The sequence below is a fragment of the Linepithema humile genome, chromosome 1 (assembly GCF_040581485.1).
Source record: "Linepithema humile isolate Giens D197 chromosome 1, Lhum_UNIL_v1.0, whole genome shotgun sequence".
NCBI lineage: Eukaryota > Metazoa > Arthropoda > Insecta > Hymenoptera > Formicidae > Linepithema > Linepithema humile.
In genome coordinates, this window is record NC_090128.1 from 36,324,542 (window position 1) to 36,349,587 (window position 25,046).

Here is a 25,046-nt window from a genome sequence, read left to right on the forward strand (position 1 = left end):
TTAATTTATTTATCCTTCTCCAATTTCACAATAATGTATAAATTTGATTATGTAGATTGTTACAAAACAAGTTTGATAAAATGAGATTGAAACGAAAAACTTATTAATAAATGCGAAAATGTTATTTTACAAGATAAAATATAAAGCAAAAAGAAAAAAATATATAAAGGTAAAAGCATTTATTAAAAAGTAGATAAACCGATGCAATTATAAATATTTAATGATAAAATTCGTTAATCTAGTTTCTTTCTTACAGCACGGCGCAATAATGTAGTAATTTGTGTTATAAGTAATTTTTAATTTATTATATTACAGATTATCTTAGATAATTACAACAATAAATACCTATAAGTGCGATTTTGCAAAGTCCTTTCCTTAACAAAGCATAATTTATGAACACTCTTCGTCGAGAGATCAACATGTAAGAACTTTCCGAGTCTCACTATTTTGACCGTTTATGCAACTTTTCCTGTATCTGCTCCAGAGTCTTGCCTTTGGTTTCAGGTACATAGAAAAATGTGAACAGGACGCAAGTGAAACAGCACGCGCTGAAAATCCAGAATGGCACGTGTGTACCAGCATTTTCCGCTATGAAAAGGTACAATTTTCCCACAACAGAGCCCGAAACGCCGAGCGCGACTACAGTTAATGTAGCGCCAAGAGCCTTCACATTCGTGGGGAATACTTCGCTACATATAGTAAGCACTAGCGCAGCTAGACCCAAAGAGTACATGATCATGTACGTTAACACACCGGTGATAGGTAACCATACCAACTCATTGGTATTCACATGATTGTATTGTAGATTGAAATATATTGCAACCATGGCAGTCGAGCACCCCGAACCAAAGGCGGAGATTATCAGTAGTGGCTTTCTGCCGCAGCGATCAATGACAAACATACAGACAATCGTGGAAACTAGTTGAACAGCGCCTAATATCATGGTCAAGTATTTGCCCTTCAAACTGCTATTCGCTTCATCAAAGATTATTTCAGCAAACTGCAATATAGCACTAACGCCACTCAATTGTTGAAATGCGGCCAGGCACAACAAAATTAATAAGGCCCTGTAAAATAAAATCTATCATACACAATTATACCTTTCTGTGATCATAATGACATAGAAAGTGACATTATCAGAAGTTATAACACTTTCATACATTGTTAAAATTGAAATTCAACATAAGTTTATAAAAAAAACTTCAATTATTTAATAGAAATATAATTATCTTACAAAAATGTAAAATTCAAAACTAAACTTTTTTGTTTATCTATCGAGAAATGATGAGAGAATTATTTCTTAATATTTTATATTACTCAGTAAATAATTATTAACACATGACAAGAAAGTAATTAATTTATTTTACCTGCGATTACCCGGCACAAATAGAATCTCTCGAAAACCAGTTTCATTAGCCAAATCAATTTTTACGGCCTGTTCAATATTGTCCGCCTCCGTGTAAACATCCTCTTTGCCTCTCAATTGAATAAGAGAGTTAATGGCCTTCTGTCTGGCGTCGCAGCGTATCAAATGATACGGGGACTCTGGTACCCAGATAAAAGTGATCACAAATAGGCACGGCGATATCAAAGACACAAGGGCGAGATTTTGCACCGAGAGAAACGGGCCTATAATGAACTCGACCAAAGTGCCGATACCCGCAACAACTACTAACATGGATACTAAATAACCACGGATATTTGCTGACGAAATTTCACCCAAATACATCGGCGTGGTTGTATAAGACATGCCCGTACATAATCCACACAGTACCCTTGCTACGTATAGTTCCTGAAAAAATAGAGAAGGGATAAAAAATAAGATAGAAAGATAAAAGAATCAAACGGCTATGCATATATTATCAATTTTATTTAGATTTTAATATGATTCATAATTAATTGCATATTTGAGAGAGAAGTAAAGCTTAATTTAAAACTTAATTTAAAAAATCTGAAAATTGCACTTTTTTAAAAGATATGTCAGCAATCAATGGATTATTAAATAATAATTAATGATAATATTTTTTGCGACAAATAATTTTCTCATTTTAACATGATCATGATGATGAAATTCAAATTACGTGCCTTCAGTTTATTGAACAATATTAAGGTTTTGTTTGTTAAAACCATCTGATCAATTAGAGATTATCGAGACTAGAGGTATGCTTATGGATTAAATAAGATTGAATTTGAAACTTAAGGCTCCTGGTCCCGTAGCCGTGAACTCCGCGTTGACAGTGGCGACATAATTGTGGTAGGAATAAAAACCTAGTCGAATTTACCTAGTCGATTTATTGTATAAGTAAATAGTGTAACAGTTTGACCTAATCAATTGATACGATAAAAGTAAATTACTGAATAACATACAAAATGCTAATTTATAATTCAAAAATTTGTTTACAAAAAAATAAACGCGATAAATACAGAATATATATAGCTTAGTACCGTTACCGACATGTCCATATGACAGAAATTCTCATGCAGCGTCTTAGGTGGAGAATCGATGAACTATTAGACGTGAAAAAATGACATGTTGACTACCCAATTTATTCTTGCGTGCCATTTCGTTAATATTCGTTAAATGTTAGTGCTGTGATATGTGACGTGTTCATGAAACCTGTAAAATTATCCGAAAACTAAGATTAGCAGGGAAAGCCCAACGTAGAAGGAGTATTTTCTACTCATACAGACAGCTGTCAACCGTGTGTTTTCTCGCATAATTAGGCTTCGCTTCACGGTTGATTTAACGATTGTTTATAACCTGTCAAGGAAAAAGCATAGTTTTCGGACAATTTTACAGGTGTCTTAAAGCGATCTAGAGTGTTACTTTGTTAAATTATCATTTTATTTAGAAATGGCACGCAAGAATTCTCGGCGTGTCATTTCTCGCTTCTGACGTCACGAATCTAATATGGCTGCGGTGACTACCCAGGAGCCTTAAATCAAAAAGTGTGACGCATTCAAGAAGTAAACAAATTAGACTGCACCAATAAGAACTATTGTACAAATCAAAGGATATACCAAATTTAAAATAAGAAAAATAGAAATTGTGACTAAAACTAAAATTCCAAATAGCCAAATTGTTTGCCAAATTGTTTACTGAGATGTTAAAAATTTCATATTTAATCTCGGAATACACTTAACATTTTGACATATTATATTGCATTATTTGGAAGTGCTTAACAAGAATAAAAGTCGAGAACATGGTGACATTCTATTAACACCTATATAAACAAAATTATCTCGCAATCACATTTGTGACTTTACTTCCAAGAAATTTTAATAATGACGAATTGAAACTACAATCTTTCTACTAAACAGACTTGTAACGTTAGCACTGAAGATAGCTGAATGATCGGCCGAAACGTTTGCTGCTTTTGAGAAACATTTGTTAAAATAAAAGATTCTAAGAACTACTATCTTCTTTGGCTTGAGATCCTCCTGCTACTCCATCGGTTTAATTATTGCGAGTCTAAACTTCAAGTTTTTAAAAATAAAAGAAATCAACTTACCCATTTTGATGTTGCAAAAGCTATCAGCAACCAGCTGATCACTGCGGGTACAGTGGTCAGTAACATAGTATGTTTTCTGCCAATAATATTCACAATAAATGCACAGATAATGGGACCTAGCATTGCACCAATCGTAAATAAAGTTATCACCCAAGAAACTTCCTCTGAGTCCAAATGCACAGGATATTCGGTGCTATTGTCATACATCAGTTTAGGCAGGGATGGTGATGCCCAACCAATAAATTGGCCAACTGACAGCATACCCAGATTTGCTGAAACAGTATGTATAAAATAGTAAAAGACATTAAGTAATTAGACGTGTTAATCAATAAAAATTGTTAGACATACGTAAAGAATGCAAACAGGTTATAAATAAGTGAATATGTTACAAAAATCTAAGAGATTAATATTCATTTAAACACTAGAATAAATTGAATAAGTTGAGGGTAGTTAAATCCCGTTTAAATTTGCATATATTTGCGTATATTTGCAAATATACAATAACATAATGAATATCGATCAATTTTAATTAAAAATTTACTTCGTGTTTTAAACATATTAATGTATATATGTAGATATATGAATGTACCTGCTACCGCAGCGAGATATATTTTCTTCATTTTTAGCGACGTAACCAATTCCACGTGTGAACGTTAACTGACTGTTGATTTATAAGCAAAAACTTGATAAGTCTCCGAGTTTAATCTAAAAGAGGTTTAAAAAATATTGCAATCAGTTTTATCTGAGAAATCACAAAATTTTTAAATTAATTTTATGTTATAAAAAAGCGCATAAAAAAGTTTTTGCATGACCTTGATGTAATTATCAACATTTCTTATCATAAAAATATATTTACATAAATTTTTACGTTAACTTGTAATATATACTTTTATCATAAACAAATATTCAGAAGCTCAATAGATTAGAATCTTTCTTATCATATTATGAAGCAATATCAAGATATCTTGTATTGTGTGGAAATTATGAGGACAAGGATAGAGGAACAATAACAAATAAATTGCGGTAGTACACTAACACAACCAATATAATATCATTATTAGGCACTTTATGATATAATTGATACCAAAATTAAGTATATTAATCTTTCAACACCAAACGAGATGTTGCAGAAAAAAAATTAATATTGCGAAACTAATACCTATTGATATTGACAATAAAAGTCATCATCTCAAATATAATTTAATGTATAAAATTCTAATATTTAAAAATTAATAGAAAAGTGTAGGCTCCAACAATTTAACAAATAATAATAATAAATAAAAAGGCAGTAAGAGCCGTTGCTAGTTATTCATGTAGTATAATTTCTCTTAATGTACATCGACAAGTACATGTACAAAAACATGTACATTTTGACCTAGATTAGGCCTTCTTCAGTCATGCAATATAAACATAATAAAATTTAACAAGTAACGGAGAATTTCATGAACGTCGAATCAATAAGCATATATTATAGAATAAAAATTTTCTGGTCTAGTATTAATAAAAATTGATGTGAAAACCATAAGCAGTTAAGATCTATAATTATCCATGAACATTATTTGTGTGTCAAGTCAAAGGTTGAAACGATAAAGCCATTATCGTTTTAACCTTTGACTTGACACAAATAATGTTCATGGATAATTATAGATCTTAACTGCTTATGGTTTTCATATCAATTTTTATTAATACTAGACGAGAAAATTTTTATTCTCTGACTCTTCCATGGTTTTATTTCTTGGATGCCTGATTTCTTTATTTTCACGTATGTACATCAATTAATATTTCTGCAATAATCATAATGCGCAAACGTAATTACCTAATAATCATTACAGTGATTTTTAACTCAATGGCACATGGAAAGCTCACTAATTTTATTCCACGCCACAAAAATAATATGCTTATTGATTCGACGTTCATGAAATTCTCCGTTACTTGTTAAATTTTATTATGTTTATATTGTATGACTGAAGAAGGCCTAATCTAGGTCGAAACGTTTGTCGATGTGCATTAAGAGAAATTATACTGCATGAATAACTAACAACGGCTCTTTCTGCCTTTCTACTTATTATTATTATTTATTCCAATATTTTTTAATATTAATGATTTATTAATATGCAGCGTGTCTTAAAAATGTTTTCTTTCCACGAACATATTAAATTAGGAAAAAAACTGATATTATTTAACTTTTTCTTACAATATACATAAAAATAAATTAAATTTTTCACATGCTACCATTTACGTTTCATAGCATATTTTAAACATAAAATATAACATAGAAAAATGTTCTAAAAATGTTCTAAAAATTTATGCAAAATAATAAAAAGGTTTTTTATCTTATATCAATAAATACACATATAATTCAATTGATGTGTCGTACATTTCCAACGAAAATAGATTTTATATAATAGTTAATCAAAATTTATGGCTATTTATTGATCTATAAATTAAAAAAAATGTTTGCAAATTTCTCAGTATTTTTCCAATTAATGCTATCGCACGTGAGTAGTTATATGCAAAAAAGCTGTTTTATTTATATTAAATTGCAAGAAAAAATTTAGCACAATTTTTCGCTTTTGATATCATAAATCAATATAACTGCAGCGAGTAACCGAGACTATAACAAAAAACAAGTTCACTGCAATATGAGCTTATATTATAAAAAAAACTCAAATTTTGCACGTATCCGTTTTAGTAAATAATCTAAAAAAATTTAAATATTGAATAAAGTTATCACAGATCTACGAAATGTTTAAAGCATGTATGTTGCAGTATCCTGTAATTAAAATTTTTATAATAACAAAATTGTTTTAATTTTTGTAATTTAAAAGCACGATGTTTCAATATTATTATTTAATCGCTAACATAAACATATATATATATATATATACATACATATATGTACTTCAAAAAAAGTTATTAATAAATATAAAAACATTGTTTTTTTGAAAAGATAAAGTACAAATCAAAAAGAGAGAAATATTTGACAGCAATAAACGTTATTAAAAATGTAGATAAATCGATCCAATTATTGATATAACTACTTAATGATAAAATTCATTAATCTAGTTTCTTCTTCATTAGCATAATACTGTGATTCATTGATACCATACTTCGCATTATAATTACTTTTCAATTTGATATACTACAAATCATTTCACGTAAGATAATATTTATAAATACTACAAACATACCTATAAACTTGATTTCGAAAAATGGATTCCTTAATAAAGCGTAATTTACGAATATTCTTCACCGGCAGATCAGTGTGTAGAAACTTTTCTCAATTTTCACTTTTTTGGCAACTTGTGCAATTTCTCCACAATCTGTTCCAAAGTCTTGCCTTTAGTTTCAGGTATGTAGAAAAAAGTTAACAAAACAATGATAAAACTGCACGTGAAAAAAATCCAAAATGGCACGTGTACACCAGCAGTTCCGGCTATTAACAGATATGACTTAACCACAGTAAAGGCGGAGGCATTGAGCACAATTACGGTTATCGTACTGCCGAGAGCCTTGACGTTCGTAGCAAATAGTTCACTGCTCATGGTTAATAAAAGCGGACCCAGACCCAAGGAATACATGACTATATAAGTGAATACACCGATAACAGGTAACCATGCTATCTTGCTGATATCCATACCACAGTATTGCAAATTAAAATATAACGCGACTATAGCGGTTGAGCATGCCGAACCAAAGGCTGAAATTATCAACAGCGGTTTCCTGCCGATACCATCGGTGATCATCATACAGACAATCGTAAATATCACTTGCACGATGCCCAGTATCATGGTCAAGTATTTGCCCTCTAAATTAATGTTTGCTTGGTCAAAAATTAATTGAGCGTACTGTAATATAGCTTGACTACCGCTCATTTGCTGTAATGTACCCAGGCACAACAAGATTATTAAAGCCCTGTAAAATAAAATTTATCAATTGTTTCAGTAATCATAATAATCTGTGACATTTGACGCGTAACATTTCCGATTCATACATTATAAACATTGAAAGTCAACGTTAATAAAAAATTATTTTCAAATTATTTTATAAGAATATAATTATCTTACAAAGGGTTTTTAAAGAGTTTTTAGTAGCATCAATTTTAAATTCAAAGCTAAAAGCTTTTTGTTCATCTATCAAAAAGTAGAAAGAAAATTATTTCTAAATATTTTATATTGTATAATGATCTTTGAAACATGACAATAAATCAATATTTGACATTCACCTGCGATTACCCGAGACAAATAGAAGTTCTTGAAAACCAGTTTCGTTAGCCAAATCAATTTTTACGATTCGTTCAATGCTGTCTGCCTCTTTGTGAACATCCCCTTTGCCTCTCAATTGAATGAGAGAATCTATGGCCTTTTGCTTGGCGTCGCAGCGCATTAAATAGTACGGAGACTCTGGTAGCCAAATGAAGGTAACCACAAACAGGCACGGTCCTGCCAAAGATACAAGGGCCAGATTTTTCACCGAGAGAAACGGGCCTATTACGTACTCGATTAAAGTGCCTAGTTTCGAAGCAGCTGTTAACATGGATGCCAAGTTACCGCGGATATTTGCTGGCGAAATTTCACCCAAATACATCGGTGTAGCGGTAGCAGAAATACCCATGGCTAGTCCAGATATAAATCTCGATATATATAACTCCTGAAAAAACAGAGAAGAAATAAGATCAAAAAATAAAAAAATTTAACGCATTATATTGATCTTTACTCAGATAACTTATTTTCCAAAATATCAGAAAGATAACATTATCTCTTTTAAAAGAGCAACTTTTATGCGTACATACAGTTCTTTTGAAATTGTTTGCCAACTATCTAATTAAACAGAAGTTATCGAAACTGGAAATATTGGATTGTAAATAAAAGTGAGATTTAGTTTGACATCTAAATAGTACAATATATTTTAAAAATCCACAAAAAGGTGGATATTAAGATAAGATAAAAACTAAAGTAATCCCAATCTAAATACGCCTAATTTGAAACAAGAAAAATCGTGACTAGTCAATCGAAATTCTTCTAAAATTTTTAATCACGATATGCCACTACATTTCGATGTATAATTCTGTAACATTTAGAAGTATTACTTGGCAAAAAGAGAAGAAATCAAATTACCCACGTTGACGTTGCAAAGACTATCATCAACCAGCTGATGATCGACGGCACAGCTGTAAATAACATGGTGTTTTTTCTGCCAATAACATTCACAATAAATGCACAAACAATAGAACCGGGAATTCCACCAATCATAAATAAGGCTGCCACCCAAGAGGCTTCGTCCGAAGTCAAATGTATAGAATACTCAGTATTATTACTTTGCATCAGTGTAGGCAAAGATGGCGATGCCCAGCCGACAAATTGGCCAATCGACAATGTACCCAGGTTTCCTAGTAAAACAATACATTTCACAATTAGTATATTAATAAGATTATCCTTACAAGAAAAAATAATTTTTATATAAATTTTAGTTTTGTAAAGATTATTTGTTTTTAATTTTAACTTTGCTTAAGATTTTTTTAATTCTAATATTATTTCAATATCAAGAAATACATGAATTAAAAAAGTAATATTGTAAAAATTTCATTTGGACATGTCAAGCCAGTAAGATTATTGGACACACATACAGGATACAAACAGATCACAAATAAATAAATAAATAATATGTTGCACAAATATAAAGAATTAATATATATTTAAATACAAAGAATTAAATTAAATTAAATTAATTGGCGGTAGTTAAATCCTCTTTCAATTTTGCATGCAAATATCCATTAATGATGAATAAACAGTTTTATCAAATAATTCCTTCTGCATTTTAAATATTTGTGTACCTGTTATAGCGGCGAGGTATACTTTCTTCATTTTTTCGAAACAATCAATTCCACGTTTAAATATTAAATGATTGAGTTTGCAACCAAAAGAACTGACAAAATTCCGTAATTGTCGTCATATCAGCTTTATCTGAGACACCTCAGCATATTTATATAATTGATATTATCGAAGAAAACAAAGAATTTAAACAGATTTGAATGCAATTTATGTTATCAAACATCTCTTATCATATAAATATTTACATGAATTTTTACGTAATTATCTTACGACGTATACGCTATCATAAAAAATCCGCAAAGACTTAATTACTGATGAGAATCTTTCTTATCACATTATCAAGTGATGCTCATCAAGATATCTTATATTATGTAAGATACTAATTAGGATGAGGATAAAAGAACAATAAAAAGTAAATTGCGTATTAGTATACCAATACAATGAATATAATTATTTCATGTCATTAATAGGAAATTTATGATATATTTTGATACAAAAATTAAGTATATTAATCTTTCAACATCAAGCAATGTTGCAAATAATATTAATATTGCAAAATTAACATTTATTAACATTGACAATAAATGTCATCATTTTCAATATGTAATTCATGTTGTTTAATATTAATTGTATATTTATTAATATACAGCGTCTTAAGAGTGTCTTCTTGCTGTAGTCATATTAAATTGCAACGTTAAAAAAAAAATTATATAACGTTTTCTTGCAATATACATATTATGAATGTATTATGTATCCCCTTTACAAATTTTGCTCCCTCAGATGAAAAATACTTCCGCGGCGCCTGATCACAGTCATTCCATTTTTCAAAGGAATAGCTGTGAGTGGTCAGTTTCATAACTACGGATATTATTAAACCCGATTAAGGGTGACGTGTAAACGTATACTATGACTTTTATATGAGCGCTAACATGAGCATATACGTGAAAGAAAATTACTAATAAATACAGAAATTTTTGAAAAAATAAAGTATAATTCAAAAGAAAAGAAATATGCATTTTAAAAAAATGCTATTAAATGGCAGATAAAGTTGATGCAATTATAAATACTTCATGATAAAATAAATTAATATAATTTCCATAGCATGATGCTGCGATTTGTTATAATTAATTTATAACTTCCGATGTATTATAATACAGATTATTTCAGATAAGATAATTACAATGATAAATACCTATAAACTCGATTTTGCAAGGCGCTTTCCTTGATAAAACGTGAATAATTTGCAATTCTTCGTCAAATCGTCAGAAAATTTCTTCCTTATTCTCACTTATTCGGTGGTTTGTGTAACTTCTGCTGTATCTGCTCCAGAGTTTTACCTTTGGTTTCAGGTACGTAAAAAAATGTGAAGAGCGCACACGCAAAACTGCTTGCGGTGAAAATCCAGAATGGCATGTGTATGCCAGAACTTTCGACTATAACCATGTACAATTTTGTCACGGCAAAAGCCCATAGATTGACCGTGAATATAGCTATCGTGGAGCCAAGAGCCTTCACGTTTGTAGCAAGCAATTCACTGCCCAAAGTGAAGAATAATGAAGCCATACCCAAGGAATACATAACTATGTACATAACCACACCGGTGGCAGCTAACCATCCTAACTCGCTGGTATCCACATGATTGTGTTGCAAATTAAAATACGCCGCGACCATGGCGGTTGAACATGCCGAGCCAATGGATGAGATTATCAACAGCGGCTTCCTACCAATACGATCAATAATGATCATGGAGATAATCGTGAATATCACTTGAATGGCGCCCAGTATCATAGTCAAGTGCTTGCCTTCCATATTAGCGTTTGCTTCGTCGAAAATTATTTCAGCATACTGCACTATGGCCTGACTGCCGCTCATTTGTTGAAATGCAGCCAGACAGAACAAGATTATTATAGCCCTGTAAAATAAAATTTACTAATAAAACCTTTTTCTGAAATCATAATTTTTTTCTCACATTGTCAGAAGCTGCTGCAAAAGATTGTTTATACATCATAAAGATTAAATTCAATGTTAACGAGAAGCATTGCTATATTATTTTACGAAAATACGATTATTTAAAAAAGAGAATAAGTTATTAAACAATTTTTAACATATATAGCCAAAGTTTAATTTTTTATCACTTATCGAGTACAATTTTTTTTTAAAACTTTATATTGATTAGTAAAATATAATAAATTGACAGTTTAACATCTCACCTGCGATTACCCGGCACAAATAGAATTTCTCGAAAACTAATTTCATTAGCCTTATCAGCTTTCACGAATTGCTTGATACTATTCATCTCCTTATAAACATCCTCTTTGCCTCTCAATTGAACAAGAGAGTTTATGGCCTTTTGTCCAGCATCGCGGCGTATCAAATGGTATGGGGACTCTGGCAACCAGATGAAAGCGACCACAAACAGGCATGGCCACACCAAAGACACAAGGGCGAGATTTTTCACCGAGAGAAACGGGCCTATTATGTACTCGATTGAAGTGCCGATCTTCGCAGCGACCGTCAACATGGATGCCAAAATACCGCGGATATTTGGTGGCGAAATTTCGCCCAAGTACATCGGCGTAGCAGAATAAGCGATACCTGCAGCCAGTCCGGATATCAACCTAGATATATATAGCTCCTACAAAGCAAATAAGAAAAATAAACAGATTAAATTAATTTATTCTTATACACATAAATATATTTATTCTCTTATGTTCTCTTGTGTAAGTTCAGTTATGTAAGAATTACGTACAGAATTTTATAAGCTTAACTTTGCTCCAATTCTTCAATGCAAATACTTTAATAGATTTATGTTGTTCGAATAATAGATGTAATATTATGAATAACAGTCTTTTAAATAATTTATAATTATATAATATCTTGAAACTCTTCAAGTAAAAATAGTGCAAAATTATACCTGTAGAAGCAAGATATATATTATTTGAGGGTCACTCATTATTTCATAAGCTGCTTACTGCTATAAAGTATTGCTCTAGTATTGGAGATTAGCAATCTTGCTATTCTTACTTTAAAACGCTTAATAAACTTAATAAACTTTAATGAATTGTGCGTGTAAAAGTTTATACTATCACTGATAATATTTTGTTATAAAAAATATAATGGAATATTTTACATTTATTCTGTAATCAATCCTCAGATCTAGATTATAATATTATTATAATTAAATATTTACAATCTTTGATTGTTTAATCAAAAAATCTAAAAACTAGATTTTTTCAAAAGATATTTGATTGATAAAAAAAATATCTGGTTTTTCCAAATATTTTATGCAGATATCTTTTTAAATCCCTTTCAAACGTCTTTTAGACATGCATATTGTTTGAATCGGTAATTACTGATAATCAGGTGGTAATCAAGTAATAATACAAATCATAAAATCTAAATCACATTCTGCAACTTTATCAAACAGTGTTAAAGTTGTTCGAAAAAATTATTTTATCAATTATAAATTATCAAGATCAAAGATGTGATTATGATAACAATGAGATTGAGTGTAGAAATTAAGGCTCCTGGGTAGTCACCGCAGCCATATTAGATTCGTGACGTCAGAAGCGAGAAATGACACGCCGAGAATTCTTGCGTGCCATTTCTAAATAAAATGATAATTTAACAAAGTAACACTCTAGATCGCTTTAAGACACCTGTAAAATTGTCCGAAAACTATGCTTTTTCCTTGACAGGTTATAAACAATCGTTAAATCAACCGTGAAGCGAAGCCTAATTATGCGAGAAAACACACGGTTGACAGCTGTCTGTATGAGTAGAAAATACTCCTTCTACGTTGGGCTTTCCCTGCTAATCTTAGTTTTCGGATAATTTTACAGGTTTCATGAACACGTCACATATCACAGCACTAACATTTAACGAATATTAACGAAATGGCACGCAAGAATAAATTGGGTAGTCAACATGTCATTTTTTCACGTCTAATAGTTCATCGATTCTCCACCTAAGACGCTGCATGAGAATTTCTGTCATATGGACATGTCGGTAACGGTACTAAGCTATATATATTCTGTATTTATCGCGTTTATTTTTTTGTAAACAAATTTTTAAATTATAAATTAGCATTTTGTATGTTATTCAGTAATTTACTTTTATCGTATCAATTGATTAGGTCAAACTGTTACACTATTTACTTATACAATAAATCGACTAGGTAAATTCGACTAGGTTTTTATTCCTACCACAATTATGTCGCCACTGTCAACGCGGAGTTCACGGCTACGGGACCAGGAGCCTTAACCTGAAGAATGTGACATATTTGAGAAGTTGTAAAAAGAAATGGATTACATTGATAAAATAATATCGATAAAATATTGATAAAAGCTAGATTTTACAAGTCATTCATTTTACAAGTGTTTCTGACTAAATTAAAAATTTTAAAAATTAAAATTATAATTAACAGGACAAAAATTTAGTAAATTTTTAATTTTTAATTCAGAAATGCTCTTGCACATATATCATTCTGTAGGATCTGCTCAAATAAATCTAGCAAATGTATATGTCATTAAATTACCCACGACGATGTTGCGAAGATTATCATCAACCAGCTGATGATCGACGGCACAGCTGTAAATAACATGGTGTTTTTTCTGCCAATGATATTCACCATAAATGCACAGGCAACAGAACCCACAGCTCCACCGAGTGTAAGTAAAGCTGCTACCCAAGAGGCTTCTTCCATGGTTAAATGTACAGGATATTCGGTGTAATTACCTTGTATTAGTACAGGCAAGGATGGCGATGCCCAACCAAAAAATTGGCCGATCGACAGCATACCCAGGTTTCCTTATAAAATAGCACATTTGAAGAGGATTGATATATTTTTTGATAACATTATTTTTATACATAAAAACAATTTTTTATAAGTTTTAATTTTTATATAATATTTTGCATAAATATCTAGAATTACACCGATTGAAGTATCATAGTAAAATTGCATAGTAAAGTTACATTTCGATTTCCTACACAATTGTAATTATGATGACCGAGATGATATAATGCGTGAACAATATGTTGCCAAAGTATAAAAAATTAATATTCATTTATAAACATACCGAACTGCAATGGATTATGTAAATTTAGTATGGAAAACAGCTTAATCATCTTAAACTGTTGGTTTAAATATAGGTTAAGACAAGAGTATCGATATTTAATTAAACAATGCATTTCGCATTCTTAATATCTCAATTATATACATATGTGTGTGTGTGTGTGTGTATATATATATATATATATATATATATATACCTGCGACAGCAGCAAGATATACTTTCTTCATATTTACGATACGACCAATTCCATGTATGAACGTTAAATGATCGGTCCAGTAATCAAGAGCAATTCATGCGATTACATCTAGATGAAAAAGATTTAGATAACGTCATATCAGTTTATCTATGACATTCCAAATCTTTGTATGAATTTATTGTTCTCAAATCAATGAACGTGAAAACTTTTAATAAATTTTTTCGAATATCTCTTATCACGTGAATTTTATATAATAAATATCTTCTAATATATGTTACGATATATATTCTATTCTAGCTCGTTTAGCTAGTCTAGCTATATTATCCTTGTTACATTACCAAAGGACGCTCATCAAGTTATCTTCCATCTCTCTCTTTAATCGCCGTGCCGCAGATTGCCGCTTACCGGCGGAGCGCGCATCTCTGTGAGCTCCCTTTGACGAAATGGTGCCATCATTCTCATCCCCCAGCTAATTAGATACGTTCCTTTAATTTGCACTTTTTTTAGACTTGTATTATGGACGTATTCAAGACAAATGTTTTATCGTTACGATTTTATAATTATAATTATTTTAAAAAATTATTTAAGAATAACACATTTTTAAATCTATTTATTTATATTTATTTACAATTATATATTAGAACAAAGATTACATCATCAACTACTTATACCGATTATTGTAGGTTTTTTTAAATAATGTAACAAAAGTAATTCTTTTATTAAGGCTGCTTAGAATTAATAGACAGAAAAAGAAAATTTATTAATTAGATATATAGATGCTAGTAAATCCTTAATCCAGAGATTTTTATTTATATTTAGAATTATACATACTTATTTACATTAAAAATCTATGTACAACGAAACGATGTAAATTGAACTTTACGCCTGCAAAACCGGTCTTTCATGTTTGCCTTCTAATGAGTCATTAACAGATGCATAACCAGTACCACCCTACAAAATATTAGATATGGACATTATTTTTGGCTTATCAACATATATATTAATTTAAAATAATATTATATCTGTACTAGTTACCCTTTGTAAAGGAATGATATCTTGCGGCGTCAATTTGGAATTATCCAAAGGATTGATCCAGTCTATTTTTATCAACTTTTCCACACATTCCATAGTGATCACATCACCGCTATAAAAAAACATAAAATATTTAATTATTCCATATAACAACCAAGTTACAAATTATTCATAGAAAAAACCATTTCTTTACGTTGTTTTTATCACTGCAGAAGGAACACTGTTGCCCAAGACATCATGTGTAATAGGACACATGTATCTTGCTTGTTTAACAATAAGTGACCTTTTGTCATCAGGATCCTGAACTTGTGTGAATTTTATAGGAATCAGGTCCTTCACTTTCAATGGGTTACCACTGATAGGGCAGTAGATCGTTTTATCAGGTTTTTTTAGGGCAGATTCCTTTGCTTCTGGTGTCTTAGAAGGTATCCAAAAACTTGGCAGTACTTTATCTTTGCCATTTGTCATATTAGATACTGAAGCTCGATCTGTTGCATTAGGACCCTTTGATACAATAGTTTTTTCACTGTTTAAGAAATCCTGAAGCTTCTTCAATTCTTCATTAGCAGTTTGCTCTTGTGATTGCTCCTGTAACAAACACAGTAACAGTGTAAACATTGCGTAATATATTGATCGTTTAAATTTGCCAATAAGTTTACAATTTGCTTACTTCTTCCTTTCGCTTCTGCTTTTCATATTCCTTCAGTTTTCTTGTGTATTCCTTCTTCTTGGTCAAAACGTACTCCAATATTGCTTCTTTGTCAAATAGATAGCCATCTTTTCTACAATAACATAAGTTGTGAACCGTATATTCATATAAAAAAATATACAAAAATAGCTTATTTCGTAAAATACTTACGTTACTACTGGATTTCTGCAAGGCTGTAGAGTCAAACAACAGCAATCGAAATCCTTTACAGAGTCCTTACCCACTCTTTGAGTGTTTGTGCCATAACCTGACGCCGCAGCATCCTTCTTTTTCTCGTGATATGTATACACAGCACCTGCAGTACAATTCCTCGCGTGCCGCGTCATTGTATTGACACAAATGCTTTTCCTTTAAAACAATATTATTCGTTTTCTTCGAAAATATTATTTTCTTGCTAAGTAAACTTATTTATACAGTAACGCGTTCTAGCTTCTGTCAGCTTCGTAATAGGTCTGTTCTTTATAGCTGAACTGGCTGCACTAGTTCAGTGTTTATCTTTCTTCTTCTAATGTAGAGGGAAAAAGATAAACTCTGAACTAGTGCAGCCAGTTCAGCTATAAAGAACAGACCTTTAATATATACCACGGCATCACCTAACTTAACCTAATCTTAACTTAAGGCGATTTCAAGATAGCAGTCAAATCATGAAAAATCCATACCTCGTATTGGTCGGTACAAATATTGACATTGCTGTAATTAATCAGATTCGTGGGCCGGTATTCATAGTCCGTTCTTATATTCGAGATCGTCTTAAGCACGGACTTATATTCGCTCTCTTCGTCACACATAGATTGTGTCTGACGAAGAGAGCGAATATAAGTTCGTGCTTAAGACGATCTTGAATATAAGAACGGACTATTAGCGTTTTCGATTATACAGGATTTGAACGACCCAGGGTTGATCAATCACTATTTTACTATAAATGCAAGTCTTTCATTGGTGGAGAGGTTGCAATGACGTCATTAACCAACCCTGGGTCGTTCAAATCCTGTATAATCGAAAACGCTATATGAATACCGGCAGTGGATTTTTCTTATCTAAGGGTGCATCCCGACGAAGGAAGAAATAGCGGAACGGAACAGTAGCGGAAAAGAAACTAGATGGAAAGTAGCCAATCAGAATGATTCCGTTTCAATTCCGTTCCGCTTTTTAACCACTGGGTTCCCCATGGCACGGAACTGTTACGGAACGGAAAAATTTCTAACCTATCGACATGAAAAATTCGCGAAGTGTCCGTTTGTTTATTCGTTTTGCAACGTACGTGCATTTTGGAAGCTGTTGGAAGGAAATAAAAAGCAATGTCGTCATCGGTACGTTATTATTGTATAAAAATAAAATATATATATTAAAACACTATGTATGTTTTCACATAAATTCAATTATTTAACATGAAACTCATAAAATAGATTAGGTTAAGTTGTTCTTATAATATATAATAGAAATTTAAAAAACAGATACAATTGTATGTAATATATTTTATTGATTAGGAGAAATTCAAATGTGGATATTGTGGCTGGATTATTTGGCGTGATAAAAGTGGACAGATTTCACATGGTTGCTTTGGAAAGTGTAAAGAATTATTAATGGATAAGGATAAAAATCTTTTTAGAAATGGTACGTATATTTGTGTCTACAAAAGAGGCAATATATTCAACAAACTATTATTTATTTTTTAAGAACTGTCATTCATTTAATTAATTAAGAACTGTCATTAATTTAATTAATTGGCATGTAGAGAATGAGACTGGTGGAAATAGCACTATTGAAGAAAGTACCTACGAGAAAGAAAATATTGATGAAAATCTTGAGGAACACATTGATATCGATAAACTAGATGAAGATTTAATAAGTGCAGTAAAAGAAAGACCAGCATTATATGATTTTCGCATACCGGTGAAAGAGCGAGGAAGGAAACAAAAAGACAGCTTATGGCAAGAAGTCAGCGTACGTTTGAAAGGTAGTATTTATATTTATTTATTTATATATTTATTTATATTTATTTACTTATATATATATTTATTTGCAAGGTTTTCTGTATATAAGCAAACACACACGCACACATATGTATATATAAAACAAGTATTACACATTTAAATATATTTTTTAATTACATTATGTGTTGTAGGTTTATATACCGCTACTGAAGCGGAAAAACGATGGACCTATTTAAAAGATTGTTATAGGAAAGCAAGAAATATATTTAAAAAAAAACAAAGTATTGTGCAAAAAAGTGGTGCGGCTGGTATATCAAAAAAATATGAAATGAAACCGTCCTTTCGTCACTACAATGTAATGAATTTTTTAAATGATATGTTGGAATATCGACAGTAAGTTCAAGAATAGTGGTAGTTTTATTGATAATAATTATATAGTAATAACATCCTAACATTTATTTCAGAACCGTAACGTCTTTAAGATCAATGTGTGAAGAGCAAGCTTCAAGTTGCAACAGCATTCCTTCCACATCAACAAGCAGCGTGGATGATGTTCTGACTCCTATCACTGATGATAATACTTCCACATCACTGTCTCCAGTCTTACCGAAATCACGAAGTATGAATGTTTATTATACGCAACTTACATTAGCGAATAAATAATAATTAATTTATATATTTTTTTGTTGCAGAAAAAAAGAGGATTGATTTAGACGAATACGAAAAAACTCATGAAGATGAGTATGAGAATATATCAGAGTCTTCAATCTTTACAAATGTTTTGCCAGTAAAAAATTTCAAATATTCTGAAAAAAGAATAAGATGTATAAGAAAAGTATTATTAAATAAAATAAATGAATGGAAAAGAACACAATTAAGTTGGCACAAAAAAATGCGAAGAATACAATTAGTTAAAACTTTTTATTTCCTTCCAACAGCTTCCAAAATGCACGTACGTTGCAAAACGAATAAACAAACGGACACTTCGCGAATTTTTCATGTCGATAGGTTAGAAATTTTTCCGTTCCGTAACAGTTCCGTGCCATGGGGAACCCAGTGGTTAAAAAGCGGAACGGAATTGAAACGGAATCATTCTGATTGGCTACTTTCCATCTAGTTTCTTTTCCGCTACTGTTCCGTTCCGCTATTTCTTCCTTCGTCGGGATGCACCCTAAAATAAATTAAGAACTTGTCCAATATAATATCGCCTTAATGTTTTAGAAATGCGTAACTTTCATATTATGAACAAACTTTAAGAAACTGTTGTATTGCCGAACTTCAGAATTCTGTACAATTCTGTCAAATTTTGATAGCACCTGCAATATGCTTTTTGTGTATTATTTCTTGTTCTCTGCTTTTCGTATTTTTACTTCTTATGTGTTTATTGCATGAAGTCTAGAAACACCGCGATTTACAATTTCTCCTTGGTAAATTTCCAAAGAAAAATATGCCTTTACATAAAGGCAAAAAGGCAGAAAACAAAAATCAAAAAGCACTGTAGATTGGGCTTGAAACGTTATAGAAGGTAAATAGGTATTTTCAAAGCCAGATTAAATCATTTAGAATTATAATTAAATTAGCAGCTAGAAGAAATTATTGACAAAAAATACAAGACATTCAAAAATAACATTTTGTAAGATAAATGCAATCTACACTAAAAAACCTAGGCATATGAATATTACAAACATGTATACATAAAAAAATTATTTACATTAGCTTTATTTGTAAATTACATATGTCAATAGATATAATAAAGCAATGTCAATGTCTTTAAATATTGTATAATTAAAATTAATTCATTTTTTATCACTGTCCTTATTGCTCTCAGATCAACTGTTTTTTATACTTCTTTTCTTATATTTCTTTTTCTCATTGGACGGTTTCAGATTCAGGTTCACTATCACTGCTCTAAGATTTCTCACGTTTCTTATGTTTTTTCTTTGCTTCTTTTAGCTTTTTCTTCAATTCGCGCTCCTACAATTCCGTCAATGGAGTTAAGTAATTCTCGTCGCTGTTGGAACTCGTACTGAACACGATTTCCTTGTTTGGATCGATCTTAATAAAATTGTGGCATTAATAGGTTAAATGTTCGACGTATCCGCATTTTTTGCAAGTAGGTCGTACGTGCTCCTTGTTCTAAAGGATCAATCTAGAAAGAATTCTGAGATCAATGAATCTGCAAAAAATCAACATATGGAAGCCATGTGTTAATGGATGCAAAATAGATACATTAAACAGCCTACTTTGCATACATATATACCTTGGTATTTTTCTTATACTAAAATAAGCAATTCAATATGTCGTGATAATCAACATTTTAATAAATTAACACACAATAGGTAAAAATTCATTAAATTTTAGTTTTATTTATGATGAAACAAAGCCGATCTGATATGAACGATAAAAGCAATCACCTAAAAAAAAAACGAATAATCCAGGAATTGAATAATTGCTAACAATAATTGATAATCATAAATAGCTGACTTGAAACTCAGTTGAAACCATGAATCAATAATTACTATTCAGTTACGATTTCATGGAATTATGATTATGCAAAAATGAGTCGTCCACCCATGTATTTATGCAAGTTCCCTGAGGATTCAAAAAAAAAAAAAAATTAAGAAAAACAAAAGCTCAAAAAATCGTGCGCTGTGAATTGCATGGAATGACGCTTCTACAATCATCCTTGACACGCTATAAACAGAAGAGCCCGAAACGTGGTCGATGCGTCCATATAAACGTTCGCACACACATGAACACGTGCGCATGCAGGCGTTCTTGCTTGTAGTTGCGAGCTATCGCGATAGTTCTAGACGCTTGGAAAAATGTCGCCACTTCCTTTCACTACGCTAGTCACGAGAGTGGAGTCATACGTCAAGCCGAACGGACGCGTATTGCTCAAAGACTCATGCGTGACACGCCGTGCCAATTGATTTGTGAATTTTTACAGATGTATATCGTGGCAGCAATCGTGGTTTCTGCGCTCTATCTGGCCTCGAGGAGTGATTTTGATAGAACATTCTAGAAGCTGTACGGGTTTCCGTTTTCGAATCTTCTAGAATATTGTAGAATATTCAGCGCCAATAAGTGACCGCAGCGCGCCACTCTTGACTAGTCGTTCAATATTCGTCGATGTGGCCGCGCGCGAGGACTTGCTTTGTTCCAAGCAAATTTTCGTGCACAAGCGTTGCATATTGAACTCAAACTGCGAGTACATTTGTGTATTTAGCAGTTGTAATCAACGTGATTGGCGTTCAGTGAAATATTTGCTGAAAAATGCCAGAAGACGTGACCATGGAGAACGCCGGCGAGGTGGAGACCTTTGCCTTTCAGGCTGAAATCGCTCAATTAATGAGCTTAATCATCAATACCTTCTACTCGAACAAAGAAATCTTTATCCGAGAATTAATCTCAAACTCGTCTGATGTAAGTGCCTAGTGTATTATAAACGAAAATCGATAAACTCTCCATGCCCTATTTGCGTCACCACGCTGTTGTTTTATTTAAAATTATTTCAATATTTTCATTAAATAATTGTAATTTTTTATTTTATTTTATTAATTCTTAAACATAAATGCGTTTTTGTATTACATCATCTATAAAATGTTTGTGAGAAAATTTATTTAACATGTTTATAAATTTAAAAATTACTATGAAGAATTACGTGAATTTAGATGTGCAACATTGAACTTTGTTAATAACACCACGCTAATCATTTTATGAATTATTTAGGCGTTGGACAAAATTCGATATGAATCTCTTACGGAGCCATCCAAGCTTGATACATGCAAAGAACTGTTCATCAAAATCGTCCCGAACAAGAATGACCGCACTCTCACAATTCTTGATTCGTAAGTATCAATCTTTATCAACAAAAATACATATATAATGTATAATGCAAACGTTTTCATCAAATTAAATTTTTTTTATCTTTACAGTGGTATTGGTATGACCAAGGCTGATCTCGTGAATAACTTGGGTACCATCGCTAAATCTGGCACCAAAGCGTTTATGGAAGCTCTGCAGGCAGGTGCTGACATTTCCATGATTGGACAGTTTGGTGTAGGTTTCTATTCGGCATATCTTGTGGCTGATAGAGTCATCGTAATCTCGAAGCACAATGATGATGAGCAGTATTTGTGGGAGTCTTCCGCCGGTGGTTCGTTTACGGTACGCCCGGACAATGGCGAGCCGATCGGTCGTGGCACAAAAATTGTTTTGCACATCAAGGAGGACCAGACTGAATACTTGGAAGAGTCAAAGATTAAGGAGATTGTAAAGAAGCACTCTCAGTTCATTGGCTATCCCATTAAGCTCGTTGTAGAGAAGGAACGTGATAAGGAACTGAGCGAGGATGAGGAGGAGGAGCCCGCAAAGGAGGAAGAAAAAACTGAGGACGACAAGCCTAAGATCGAGGATGTCGGCGAGGATGAGGATGAGGATAAGCCCAAAGAGGAGAAAAAGAAGAAGAAGAAGACCATCAAAGAGAAGTACACAGAGGACGAAGAGCTCAACAAGACAAAGCCGATCTGGACGAGAAATCCAGATGAAATCACGCAGGAAGAATATGGCGAATTCTATAAGAGCTTGACGAATGACTGGGAGGACCACTTGGCTGTGAAGCACTTCTCCGTGGAAGGACAGCTGGAATTCAGGGCGCTGCTGTTCATCCCGCGTCGTGCGCCTTTCGACTTGTTCGAAAACAAAAAGAGGAAGAACAACATTAAGTTGTACGTACGACGCGTCTTCATCATGGACAATTGTGAGGACCTGATTCCAGAATATTTGAACTTCATCAAGGGCGTCGTAGACAGTGAGGATCTTCCTTTGAACATCTCCCGTGAGATGTTACAGCAGAATAAGATCCTGAAGGTTATCAGGAAGAATCTCGTTAAGAAATGCTTGGAGCTCTTCGAGGAATTGGCCGAGGACAAGGAAAATTACAAGAAGTGCTACGAGCAATTCAGCAAAAATCTGAAACTCGGCATCCACGAAGACAGCCAAAACAGGAAAAAGCTGTCGGAATTGCTCCGCTATCACACTTCCGCATCCGGCGATGAAATGTGCTCGCTGAAAGACTACGTCGGCAGGATGAAGGAGAATCAGAAACATGTCTACTACATCACCGGCGAGAGCAGGGAGCAAGTCGCTAACAGCTCGTTCGTTGAACGTGTGAAGAAGCGCGGCTTCGAGGTCGTGTATATGACTGAGCCCATTGACGAGTACGTCGTTCAACAGCTGAAAGAATTCGATGGAAAGCAATTGGTGTCCGTCACGAAAGAGGGCTTGGAATTGCCGGAGGATGAGGAGGAGAAGAAGAAACGCGAGGAGGACAAAACCAAATTCGAGAGTCTCTGCAAAATTATGAAGGACATTCTCGACAAGAAGGTCGAAAAGGTAGTAGTATCGAACAGACTGGTCGACTCGCCATGCTGCATCGTCACGTCGCAATACGGTTGGACGGCGAACATGGAGAGGATCATGAAGGCTCAGGCGCTCCGAGATACATCCACCATGGGATACATGGCCGCAAAGAAACACTTGGAGATCAATCCGGATCATCCCATCATGGAGAACTTGCGGCAAAAGGCTGAGGCTGACAAGCATGACAAATCGGTTAAAGACTTGGTCATGTTGCTGTTCGAGACTGCTCTCTTGTCCTCTGGTTTCGCGCTCGAGGATCCACAAGTACACGCATCTAGAATATATAGAATGATCAAACTCGGCTTGGGCTTTGATGACGAGGACACGCCGAACGCTGAGGACGATAAGATGGAAACGGAAGTGCCGGCGTTAGAAGGTGACGCTGAAGAGGCGTCGAGGATGGAAGAAGTAGATTAATTATTTCATTAGAACTTATTACAAGAAAAAAATTTTAATACAGTTCTTGATTTCGAACATTATCATTTAATGTGCAGGGGTTAGTGTAGTTAAGTATATACGTATAATGGCTGGTTTATGCTTCGGTCTTAATCTTAATCTTAGTCTTAGTCTTAACTTAATCTTAAGGACTCGTTTATGCTTCCCTGGAAATTCGGACTACGCATGTGCAAATGTAACAAAACCTAACCTAACCTAACCACAAATTGTAATAGATCCCGGTGCTGCAAATTATAGTGAATGTTAAAATGAATCGTCAGCGGCAAAAAACTTTAATGTTTGGAATGGCACTTTTGTTATCAAGTGCCTATGCAGCATGTGTATTATTAAGAAATTAAAAAAAAAATAAAAGAAAACCACGGAGATACGCTGTTCGGCCACTGAATCGAAAAAGACACGAAACTGGTCATTTCTTTTCTTTAATGAAAGATATGCTGAATATTGAATACGATCAGGAACAATTTTTTAAATATACACGGATCGAAAACCATTATTTCGCGCGGTTTCGTGCTGCGTCGGACGTCAGATTTACCTCATTGGCCCGGCCTTAGGACATTAGGGACTAAAGTTAAAAGATGGGATCTTTCCAAGATTAAGATTAAGACTAAGATTAAGACTAGGGAAGTATAAACGCCCTTATGGCATTCTACGTTATCAACTCTTAAGATTAAGATTAAGACCGAAGCATAAACCGGCCATAAGTCTATGTATCTTTTTACAATATATGTGATGTTTGTTTGAAAATTTGTCATATTGAATTTTTTCTTGTGTTGATGCGATATTCAGACTGATTCCTTTTCAATGTTGTAGATTTTCCTTTTTTCAATAAAGAGCTTATTTTTTAAACTGGTCTATATTCATGTGCAACAAGTAACTA

The 25,046-nt window shown here is 32.7% G+C and overlaps 6 protein-coding genes and 2 long non-coding RNA genes across 11 annotated transcripts; 4 read left to right on the forward strand and 4 right to left on the reverse strand.

Moving 5' to 3' along the window:
• Positions 1 to 277: 277 nt before the first annotated feature.
• LOC105677115 (facilitated trehalose transporter Tret1-like) lies at positions 278 to 6,844 on the reverse strand. Of its 2 annotated transcripts, XM_012375498.2 has the most exons (5): positions 6,704 to 6,844; positions 4,102 to 4,217; positions 3,513 to 3,784; positions 1,368 to 1,792; positions 278 to 1,067 (listed from the first exon to the last, which is right to left on the reverse strand). In XM_012375498.2, the coding sequence occupies exons 2-5, from the start codon at positions 4,130 to 4,132 to the stop codon at positions 443 to 445; spliced, it is 1,353 nt and encodes a 450-aa protein (XP_012230921.1). In that variant the 5' UTR covers positions 4,133 to 4,217; positions 6,704 to 6,844; the 3' UTR covers positions 278 to 442. The 2 variants fall into 2 exon arrangements, with proteins under 2 accessions (XP_012230921.1, XP_012230923.1); XM_012375500.2 differs by lacking the exons at positions 3,513 to 3,784; positions 4,102 to 4,217; positions 6,704 to 6,844 and adding an exon at positions 2,086 to 2,212.
• LOC105677114 (facilitated trehalose transporter Tret1-like) lies at positions 4,123 to 9,605 on the reverse strand. The gene is made up of 4 exons (XM_067347097.1): positions 9,346 to 9,605; positions 8,630 to 8,901; positions 7,738 to 8,162; positions 4,123 to 7,427 (listed from the first exon to the last, which is right to left on the reverse strand). Exons 1-4 carry the CDS (start codon positions 9,374 to 9,376, stop codon positions 6,800 to 6,802), a joined length of 1,356 nt encoding a protein of 451 aa, XP_067203198.1. The 5' UTR covers positions 9,377 to 9,605; the 3' UTR covers positions 4,123 to 6,799.
• LOC136997005 (uncharacterized) lies at positions 6,988 to 11,010 on the forward strand. The gene is made up of 2 exons (XR_010887829.1): positions 6,988 to 7,122; positions 10,693 to 11,010. It is a non-coding gene; the product is annotated as an uncharacterized lncRNA (long non-coding RNA).
• LOC105677112 (facilitated trehalose transporter Tret1-like) lies at positions 9,766 to 14,752 on the reverse strand. 3 transcript variants are annotated; one of them, XM_012375493.2, is made up of 4 exons: positions 14,615 to 14,752; positions 13,881 to 14,152; positions 11,554 to 11,978; positions 9,766 to 11,255 (listed from the first exon to the last, which is right to left on the reverse strand). In XM_012375493.2, the coding sequence occupies exons 1-4, from the start codon at positions 14,643 to 14,645 to the stop codon at positions 10,628 to 10,630; spliced, it is 1,356 nt and encodes a 451-aa protein (XP_012230916.1). In that variant the 5' UTR covers positions 14,646 to 14,752; the 3' UTR covers positions 9,766 to 10,627. The 3 variants fall into 3 exon arrangements, with proteins under 3 accessions (XP_012230916.1, XP_012230915.2, XP_012230917.1); XM_012375492.2 differs by lacking the exon at positions 14,615 to 14,752 and adding an exon at positions 14,422 to 14,512; XM_012375494.2 differs by lacking the exon at positions 14,615 to 14,752 and adding an exon at positions 12,258 to 13,607 and having other exon boundaries at positions 13,881 to 14,014.
• On the forward strand, positions 13,872 to 14,849 carry LOC136997004 (uncharacterized). Its single transcript, XR_010887828.1, has 2 exons — positions 13,872 to 14,013; positions 14,091 to 14,849. It is a non-coding gene; the product is annotated as an uncharacterized lncRNA (long non-coding RNA).
• Positions 14,850 to 15,401: 552 nt separating this feature from the next.
• On the reverse strand, positions 15,402 to 16,837 carry LOC105677107 (nitric oxide synthase-interacting protein homolog). Its single transcript, XM_012375485.2, has 5 exons — positions 16,506 to 16,837; positions 16,317 to 16,428; positions 15,840 to 16,234; positions 15,650 to 15,758; positions 15,402 to 15,565 (listed from the first exon to the last, which is right to left on the reverse strand). The coding sequence occupies exons 1-5, from the start codon at positions 16,679 to 16,681 to the stop codon at positions 15,494 to 15,496; spliced, it is 864 nt and encodes a 287-aa protein (XP_012230908.1). The 5' UTR covers positions 16,682 to 16,837; the 3' UTR covers positions 15,402 to 15,493.
• Positions 16,838 to 17,431: 594 nt separating this feature from the next.
• LOC136997401 (uncharacterized) lies at positions 17,432 to 19,406 on the forward strand. The gene is made up of 6 exons (XM_067348122.1): positions 17,432 to 17,665; positions 17,843 to 17,969; positions 18,091 to 18,312; positions 18,481 to 18,682; positions 18,754 to 18,908; positions 18,982 to 19,406. Exons 1-6 carry the CDS (start codon positions 17,654 to 17,656, stop codon positions 19,404 to 19,406), a joined length of 1,143 nt encoding a protein of 380 aa, XP_067204223.1. The 5' UTR covers positions 17,432 to 17,653.
• A 1,787-nt stretch (positions 19,407 to 21,193) lies between these two features.
• LOC105677119 (heat shock protein 83) lies at positions 21,194 to 25,015 on the forward strand. The gene is made up of 3 exons (XM_012375504.2): positions 21,194 to 21,715; positions 22,022 to 22,140; positions 22,228 to 25,015. The coding sequence occupies exons 1-3, from the start codon at positions 21,566 to 21,568 to the stop codon at positions 24,128 to 24,130; spliced, it is 2,172 nt and encodes a 723-aa protein (XP_012230927.1). The 5' UTR covers positions 21,194 to 21,565; the 3' UTR covers positions 24,131 to 25,015.
• The last annotated feature ends 31 nt before the right edge of the window (positions 25,016 to 25,046 follow it).